The sequence below is a fragment of the Oryzias melastigma genome, linkage group LG1 (genome assembly GCF_002922805.2).
Source record: "Oryzias melastigma strain HK-1 linkage group LG1, ASM292280v2, whole genome shotgun sequence".
NCBI lineage: Eukaryota > Metazoa > Chordata > Actinopteri > Beloniformes > Adrianichthyidae > Oryzias > Oryzias melastigma.
The window spans coordinates 6727547-6737244 of NC_050512.1; the positions used below are offsets into that span (position 1 = coordinate 6727547).

The following is a 9698-nucleotide window of genomic DNA, read 5'->3' on the forward strand; positions in this document are numbered from 1 at the left end:
ATCTTTCATATGAAGACGGGGGCCGCAAATCATCATCCTGCGGGCCGCAGATGGCCCGCGGGCCGCGAGTTTGAGACCCCTGCCTTAAACCATCAACAATGACTTCCTGTTTTCGCATTCCAGATTGTCATGTTTAAATTTAAGTTTGACATGCTTTCCAGATTCCGCCACTAGACGGTGTAGTGGTTATGGATGCGGACTCACATTCAGAAGGTCATGGGTTCGAATCCCGCTCAGGAATAGTCCACATTAAATGTTTGCTTTTACTTTTACATTTTATTTTACCTCTAAACTGTTCAATGCGTTTGATCCATTTTTTATGCTTTTCAACCATCAACACTGAGAGGAGTGTGAGTCTTGCTGCTATTGGGATGTTTGTCTTTTTGACTTGAAGATGTGTCTATGTTTATAAGTCATAAACATGCAGTATATGACCAAACGTATCGGCTCACCCATCCAAATGATCAGAATCAGGAGTCCTAATCACTTGGTTTGACCTCAGGTATATAAAATCACTCCTCAGACTTGCAGACTGTTTTTAGAAACATTAGTGAAAGCATGTTTTGCTCTCAGGATCTCAGTGAATTCCAGTGTTTAACTGTCATAAGATACCACCTGAGCAACAAATCCAGTCCTGAAATGTCCTAAATATTCCACAGTCAACTGTCAGTTCTATCAGAACAAAATGGAAGAATTTGGAACAACTTAGCCAGGATGCTGAAAGTCTAAAGAGGTCATAGACTTTCTGCAGTCAGTTGCTGCAGAGCTGCAACCTTCATATGACCTTCAGATCAGCATGAGTACAGTACACAGAGAGCTTCATGGAACGAGTTTCCATGGCAGCAGCTGCAGCCACACATCAACAAGTACAATGTAAAGCGTGGATGCAGTGGTGTAGAGCATGCCGTCACTGGACTCTAGAGCAGTGGAGACGTCTTCTCTGGAGGGAGGAATCACACTTTTCTATCTGGAAATCTGATGGACCCGTCTGGGTTTGGAGGTTGCAGGAGAACGGGACGTTTCAGACTGCATTGGTGGAGGAGGAATGATGGTGTGGGCTTGTTTATCAGACCCCTTAGTTCCAGTGAAAGGAACTTTCAATGCTTCAGGAGGCCCTCTCGGACTAGAGGGCGGGAACTCTTCCCTGCGCAAATTTGCGCAGGCTCAGGAATTCTAGTGTTAATCCTCCCATGTATGGCAAGCCAAAGGCGTCAATAATCACCAGGAAAAAACAGAGTATTGGCCATGAAAAACACAGCTTTTAACACACGTTTTAGAAGTAGCACATAAATTACGCTATCTTATGTTGTCCTAAAACGGCCGTAAAAAGCTCTGTTTTATCGCATATAAACCACACGTCAAAAGCGGTATTTTGTTGTCACATGCGTGCATTGAATACGCCATTTTGCTTGAATAAAGTGGCTACAGCCAAGCACCTTCTCGAGTCCCTCTCATGGCTGAGCGGTTAAAACAGATGCACATAAGCTGTTATTTCTCATATCGGAAACAGGAGTTTGATCCAACAGCATTGCACTGCAGTTTCTTCAGGTTTTTTTTTTTTCTTTTTCTTATGCTGACTTTTAGCAACAGTTTTATCTTAATTGTAGTTAGTGTTTCTTTTTTGTTCTTTGTCTTCTTTTTTGTTTTTACACGAATATATAACATTAATAAACTATTATAAATATTAAAACAGCCTTTCTTTGTTGCAGACAATTAGAAATCTCTTTTTTTACTCTATAAATTACCAAACTAGCATGCTGTTACAATAAAAACAGTTGATTCCTGTTTCAGAATTGTTAAAAATTCATGGATGAACAAATAAAGTCCCAAAATGTTCTGTTTTAAACAAATTAAAACAAAGCCATCATGAGCACAGAGACTCCTCCACTGATGGGAAAAGTGCTCAGCGACAGTTCTCACTCCCTAGAGAAGCTGATGGTACAGTCATGTAGTTCGGTGTTTAGTCAGACATTTTGGAACATTGGTTTCCTTGTAACAGATGAAATAAATATAAACAAGTATCATTTAGTGCAAATATGCAAAAAGGAAAAAAAAATTTTACCTGAAGCTTGTTTCATCCACAGGAAATCACGACTGGGTTGGGAGTGACTTTGCAATCAATGCAGGCGTTGGGCTGGTGGTCAAGATGTCAGAAAGTCCTAAAGGAGTTACAGTCCTGGAGCACATCAAAGCTGCATTTGAACGGGACTGGAGGTCAAAATATGCCAAAAACCTTCAAGGGGGCAGCAGTCAGCAGGAAAAACACAGACACCTACAGACAGCGAAGGGTTTCTGGGAAGGACAGGATAAGAAGAAGTGGAACGAACCCTTTTAAACATGTGTGTGTGTGTGTCAAAGCCTCATATGCCTGAGTAGATCTTACAAACATGTACGCACAAATGGAATGTAAACTCGCACCTGTAGATGTGATTTGTGCCTTAATTTGAATCAGTTTGTCAAAGGCTTGACAGCTTCAGGTTTCAGTGATTGCACCTTAAGCACCTTTATGGTAAGAGCATGTCTGCTGCATGGACACCAACAGTAATCTTCCGTTATAACCAATATACAACTGGTATTATGAATGCTGTCTGTTGATTGAGTCAAATCTGTATTTTCCCCATTATGATCACCAGTCGTGTCTGTTTTTAAAGTTAGCACCTGAGTTTGTGTTCCACACATCTTTCAGATTTAAAGTCTGTACTTTTTGATTTGTACTTGATAAGATTTGTTTTTCATCCATCAACGACAAGCTGTTCCCCAACTAATGTGTTGATTGGAGTATTTGCTGTAAAGTTACCGACATGAACACTTACAAGCCTGGACAAGAACTTAGCTTACCTCGGACATGTAAAGTGGGAGTTGTCATAGCTATTTATGGTTTGATCCAGAATTAATGCTGACTGAGAAATGCCGGTTTAGCCAGAATGGATTTGTAAGAAGGAGGGAGTCCTTTTCTTCCCCACTTCAGACAGAGATGAAGAAGTCAGAAGTTACACCAGAAGATTGAAATAAAGGGCTTTGTCACCAAAATTGTGAGCAAGATTTTTAAAAAAATGACCAGCCTCCTAATAAAGTGTGGAGTCCTGTAGAACCCCCAAACATCTGCAGAAAAGACACCTGTCAACAGAATCAAACAGACTCCCAACTTTCAAAAATGGGAAAGAATAAAGAGCTTTCAGTGCATTCAAGGGAGAAGATTGTAGACCTGCACACGATCGGAATGGACAACAAAACCCTCAACAAGAGGCTGGGGGTTGAGGGGACAACTGTTGGTGCCAAAATACAAGAACATGAGCATCAATCTACCTATAGGTCTGGGGCTCCGAACCAGATCTGACCTGGTGGGGTTTCCAGTGAGATATTGTTCTAAAACAACACGACAGGAGCTAGTTGATTATCTCAAAGCAGCTGGAACCACAGTCACCAAGAAAACCAGTGGGAATGGTTGAAACCACAATGGTTTAACATCTTGAAGTGCTTGCAAAGTCCCCATATGCAGATACACCTGAAGGAGCTGTGGTCAGATCAGACCAAAAATGATCTCTTTGGCATCAACTCAAGCCGTCATGTCTCTAGTAATGCCTTTGAATGTCTCCAGAGGACCTGGAGGAAGTGGCTGGGAGAGAGAAGTTTGGGCATCTTTGGGCAGCCAAGATACAGAGGTGGAGCACCCAACCTCTGATTGAAAGATTGCAGGTGCAGTTCCCGCCCTGTGTCGATGTGTCTTTGGGCAAGACGCAGAATCCCACATTACTCCTGGTGGAGGTTGGTAGCAGTGTTCGGGTGAATGGGACTGTGACAATAATGAGCGTTGGACTTTTAAGGAATGTACTAAATCGTGGTATAAGTATACACTGTTTACCATTTTCACCATTTTTGCTGAGACTGCTGCCCACACAACACGATCCTGAACAAAAGAAAATGGATGGATGGACGTACGGTTGTGCATTCCTGAACTCTGAGTTTTTTCTTCTTTAACTCTGTCTTGAATATCCAGCAATTTATTTAAAAAACTTTTTACCAGATACAAATAATTTAAGTAAAAAAGAACAATGAACGTTAACAGAGTTTTTAAAACATTAATGATCTGTATTAGAAGTTCTACAAGATATTTAACTCTTAGGGATGTTGAGCAGCTTTTCTAGTTACACAGCATCTGTTCAGAGCTTGGAGCATTTCATCAGAACTGTGTTTGGCCACATGGTGGCAGTGAAGTCTTATCAGAGATATCTCATATCTCCATCAAGAGATGCCTCTGGACAGTGATGTTTCTGGAATCACTCAATGTCTGGGTATTATCATACATCCTCCTCTGGAAGACCCAGTCAGGAATCCTCAGACCCCGATTGTTTTTTGGGTGGATTGCAACAGTAGCTGACATGCTCCAAGGATCTCATCTCCTCAGTTATCGTCATCTGGAGGCCCTTTTGATAAACTTTGGGATGTCTCGTCGTTAAGCTCAGTTGTGACTTTCCACAGTTAATTAATACACCACAGAACATCAACCAAAGAGGAGATTTGCCTGTGATAAAGACGGAAAAGAGGAGAAATGGCTATGCGATTAGGACAAACTTCTCTTTTAGGAGTTAAAGCCATAGATCCGTTTTCAGTTAAACTGATGTGGTTAACTGTTTAGTTTCCACTTTAACTTGAATCTGTTTGAAGTGTATGAGACCACATTATCATGAAGTCCTTAAGGTTCCAGCAGAAGAAAATTGTGATTTAACCCTCTCTAGGCAGGCATTGTAGATTTGCAGCAGCTAAATGCTAGCATAATGCTAGCTATTTCTAGTTTTGTTACAATGTTTTGAAAAGTTCTGTAGAGGCTGGCGCCCATATCATATTCAAGCCTTTAGAGGTCACTTATCCCGCAGGGGCAATGTTGCAAATCTGCAACATCTCAGAAGTCAAAGCATGTGAGGGTCTCTCTCAAAAAAAGTCAGAAGTTTATATTACTACCCCATATGATAAGTTCCCACAAATATCACATTTTTTCTGTTATTGAAACGTGATTTGTCCTTGAGAGGGTTAAGAAGATTAACAGTGTATTCAGATTGGACAATTTTTTTTTTCTCTTAAAATGAACCAGTTTGTTTCCCCTCGGTCAAAGACCTGGTCCTGGTCCCAGACAGTCTGGGACCAGGACCAGGTCTTTGACCGATCTTTTGATGTGGTCTCTGTTCATTTCCAATCGACTGAGCTCTGGTTTGCTCTGATTTTCCTCAGTCTAAATGCTCGAAGTTGAACAACAGTCACAGAATCCAGGCATTATGGGATATAAAGAGAGCTGAGGACAAACATGGTGCATCAACTTAAACAGCAACTCATTGAAATGTGGTTGGATGAATGCAGGGTAATTAAAACAACTTTTAACGAGTTAATTATTGCTTCTCACACTGTTTCCCTGACAATCTACGAATACGTCACAAACACTTTTCAGTGTACGTGTATAGTATAGTCTCCTCAGTAACCACCTTGAACTATCTTGACAAGAATTGCAAGGTGTAGGACTTCCATTCTTCTTTCTCTTGTTGCTTTGTCCTGCCTCCATAATTCCTGACCAATAACTGAAGAAATAATTAGTCACTTGGTTTTGTTTAGTTCAAAGCAGAAATGTCTGGTAGACACCAGTCTGAATACAGACCAAACGCAGGGTTCATGACTCGATCATGACCCAAAATAAGCAGACTCAGTCTGGACCGACGGAAGCATCTGCTTTCATTTGAAAATGTACATTATTTTAACATTTAGATCAGATTAGCAGTAGAATATTAATTTTAACATTTCTAAATTTTGTCAGATACTGACAAAACAAAATGAAGACTTTTCCGGTTAATGGTTTGTTTTCTTTGATGGTGATGAAGTGTTTGTGCAGCAACCTCTTTTTTTAAACTATTTATACTTTAGGGAAAGTCAGGGAAATTTTGTAGTTTGAGTTTTTCATACCTTTGTACAACATCAAAATTTGATGGTTTCAAATGGCACTAAACCAAATTCTTTACAGATATATTCCAGTCGATGAGAGACAAATATGCCAGTAATTGTTCATCTTAGCTAAGTAGTTTGAATGTAGGAGTTGGAGAATATTCCACATTTTGCCCAGCAAATATTATTTAAAAATTACCTTACGGTTTCACTGTGGTAGTTTCAGTAGATAAAGTTGTTTTGATCGAAAAGTTCACTTTCTTACCTCAAAATCTTTGTTTTTCCACCGACAACACACGGGTTGAAAGCATGTGGTGGAAATGATCACATGACTTCTATCTAACTCTTGATTGGCAGAAATTGTTTCTCGTCTTTCCTAGATGAAATACTTTTGCGTTATTGAGTTTATTCATAGTTTGGCGATTTCTGTCATGACGTCAGAGCTCTTCATATGCATTTCCTGAGGCCCACGCGGCGGAGCTTCACGTGACTCAGGTGAGAGGAGAGGTGAAAATGTTCACGTTTAACGTTTTGTTTTCTTCAGCTTTCGATGATGATAATGATAAAGGCAACAGATTCATTTGCTGTACAACTTTGAAATAGTTTTAGCATTTGTTGGTTAAAAAAAGAAAAAAAAACTGTTGGCACGAGTGGCCTCTGTGACGAGTAGGAGGGGGAGGAGCCAGAGGAGGAGCAGAGGGAGGTCGGGGGTTGACAGCTGATGCGGCTGCAGCAGAGGAGCGCAGAGGATGCGGGTGAGCTGCTGCGGGACCCGACGCGGATGGACGTTTGACAGAGTCGCATCACTTTGCTGAGCTCCGGAGGGGGTCTGGGGGCTGCGCTCCTCCTGGGGGGGCCTGGGCTCCTGCTGCACAGAGAGGATGGAGAGCGGAGTGTTCCTGAACTGTCTGGACCAGTTCATGCTCAGCCCGCTCGTCACATGGGTGAGTGCTGCAGGTGTTTGCCGGCTGAGAATGGATGAATGTCATCCTCACCGGTGCACCTTCATGTGCAGGTGAAGACGCTCGTGCCTGATGATGGGGGCGAGAATTTGGACTTCTCGGACCTGCTGGATGGAGTCTTCCTGAACGACATCATGGCTCAACTGTAAGTCACTACACTGCTGCTCTGCAGACATTTCTGCAGATTTTTAATTTTAGAAAAACTATTCCAGGTTAGACATCCCAGAATAAACAGGAAATGTTGGAGGCCACACTGACTGCATCATAGTTGCTGTCAGGATGCTGCTTAAGAGATTATGATGTGCTCGCCTTTGCGGTCTGATGGACTGTCATCCATCTGAGTTCTAACCATAGGAGTACAAACAGGTGACATGCCAGCACACATGTCAATAATGCAGCCCAGACAGGCTTCATTCATCCCCCATCACCCCATCAGGAGCATCTCCAAAGGCAATAACAATGATGCGGTGAAGGGAGGGGAAGAGGCGGGATAATCTCCTGGATTGGGAGACCCGCTGGGATTAGGGCCTAGTGTTTAGTGCCGGTGGAACACAGATGGAAGGGAGGACCTGGATGCTCTAAAAGGGGGGTGGTGGGGGTCCTAGATTGTGTCAGAACATCTCAAAATCTAATCTTACGGTTTTCTAGATGATACTTAGTGCAAAAAGGTTCGATGTGTACATCAGAACTTGGACAGACTCCAGGTTCTGGTCAACATTTGGTGCTGGTTCTAGCTCCAGTTTGAAGGTTGAGAGGAGGGGTGTCCTGCTGGCTAAAGTTAAGCCTGAACTGGGGTTGTGTCTGAATCCTCACTAACCCCTAACTACTAAAAAACTACATAGTCCAGGACTACCTAGTGCCCTGGATTATAAAGGCAATTCGGACACGATGCTCACAACTTTTCTTTTGTTTTTCCAAACGCTGCATATGATGTCACCAATTTAATAAAGTTAAATTTGAATAAATACAAACATTTATCGATGTTTATTTATGACTCCATTGTGTTCTGATGGTGAAAATGTGGATGGTTTATTTAAACACTGGGTTTTTTTGTTCGCCACAGCGAAACATGCCCGTCCTGACGCAACCCTGTATTTGAAGTTAGGGTCTTGCCTGAGGACCCAATCTGGATGGAGATCAGTGGACACCCCGGGGATTGAACCTTGGGCTCCTGTGTGCAAGCCCTATATTTAGCCCACTGAGCCATCCGGCCGCTAAACACACTATGGGGGAGATTCGGACACAACCTGAGACTTTCTGTATGTTGTCATCATTATTGAGCTAAATCAGGACCAAAAGATTTGAAACCCAAATAAAACAACTTGGAAAAATTAAAACTGGAATATTTTTTAAGCTAAAAAAAAAAAAAAGAAAAAAACAAAAGTAGTGTCTGAAACTTTCTGCAATTCTAATATAAACTTCATTTTTTTCTGCTATATATTTGCTGTTATTAAGTTTCAAAACTGAAAATGTCACTTTCTAAACTTTTTTTTCTGTTTCAAATATTTTTTTTAACTTTTAGTTTAGAATCTGAAAATTTCTGTTTCAAAATTGTTGGTCCTGTTCTGGCGTTTGGGGGTGGAGCTAACACGAAGGACCAATCAAAATTGATGAGAGTGGTAACCTCAGTCCTGGTCCATTCATGGACTCTGGGATCTTTAAAAATTACTGTCAGAAAATGTCTGTCCCATGGCGGCAAGCGAAAAGAGTCATAAATTGTCAAGAAAAGTGGTGTAAAGAACGGCGGATTTGCCATTAATTGCATGTATAAACCGCAAGTCCAAAACACCGTTCCAAGCCCAAAATTTCAAGTTGAAAATAATTAAGTTTATTTTAGAATTCCAGAAAGTTTCAGATACATTAATTATGATTTATTTTAACACAAATATTTCCCTTTGAATTGTTCAAGTTGTTTTATTTGGGTTTTGAATGTTTTGGTCCTGATTTGGCTCCATATATACTGACTTTTAAATCAGGAGTGTCAAACTCAATTGCACAGGGGCCAAAATCCAAAACACACCTTAGGTCACGGGCCGAGCAGGATAAACTTTTATTTTACACACTGAAACTAAATTTTTAAAACTTTAAAAATGTAACTTTTTATCAAACGTCTAAAGTCCTGCATGGTTTTATTGAATAAAAACAGGGAGAACTATTTTTCCAGAATAAATCAACTTAAACCTTAAATAACTTTCAATATTTTACTATTCAGAAAAATATATTTTGTCAAAATTATATATATAAGATAACGTTGGGCCATTATTAACAATAATATAAAATGATCTGGAGGGCCGGATCCGGCCCCTGGGCCATCATTTTGACACATGCTCAGTTTAATCTAAAAAAATCCCAGAGACAAGTTAAGAAACCAAAAACAGAATTTTACATGTGGTTCAGGGAAACTATTGGCTTTTTTCCTGTTAAGATTTTTTTTTAATTATTATTTTGATCAGGATTTGTAGTCAAATCTGTCTCCAAAAATGTTTAGTTTTGCAAACTGTTTTTAACAGTTCAACTGAAACTCTTTGGTCACTTTGATCCATCTTCCAGACAAAGATGACGCCTGAAGCCATGTTATGATCATGTTTTTGGAATTTTTATCATTTCTTTGTGCTTTTAGGGACATCTTCCGTTCATCCTTTGAATTTATTTAATCACAAATTGTCAAGTGCATCAGCTGTTCCTGCACCATGATACTGCCACCCCCATGTTTCATTGTTGGAATGACATTGATGGCTCACTTTTATTTTACAAGTTTTTTTCTGCTGGTTTAAAAATTAAATAAAAACTAACTTACAATTCACGTTTTTT

General features: G+C 40.5%; 2 protein-coding genes across 3 annotated transcripts in view; both read left to right on the forward strand.

Moving 5' to 3' along the window:
• pld5 (phospholipase D family member 5) overlaps nucleotides 1–3030 on the forward strand; it is a 20378-nt gene extending 17348 nt beyond the window's left edge. For both annotated transcript variants that reach the window (XM_024259524.2, XM_024259525.2), the window contains exon 10: nucleotides 2085–3030. In XM_024259524.2, the coding sequence (XP_024115292.1) occupies nucleotides 2085–2335 (251 nt within the window). In that variant the 3' untranslated portion in view covers nucleotides 2336–3030. The remainder of the gene's footprint in view (nucleotides 1–2084) is intronic.
• Nucleotides 3031–6208: 3178 nt separating this feature from the next.
• ccdc88aa (coiled-coil domain containing 88Aa) overlaps nucleotides 6209–9698 on the forward strand; it is a 32292-nt gene continuing 28802 nt past the window's right edge. Inside the window, 2 exon segments of the mRNA XM_024259564.2 lie at nucleotides 6209–6869; nucleotides 6941–7032. Coding sequence (XP_024115332.1) covers nucleotides 6807–6869; nucleotides 6941–7032 — 155 coding nt within the window. The 5' untranslated portion in view covers nucleotides 6209–6806.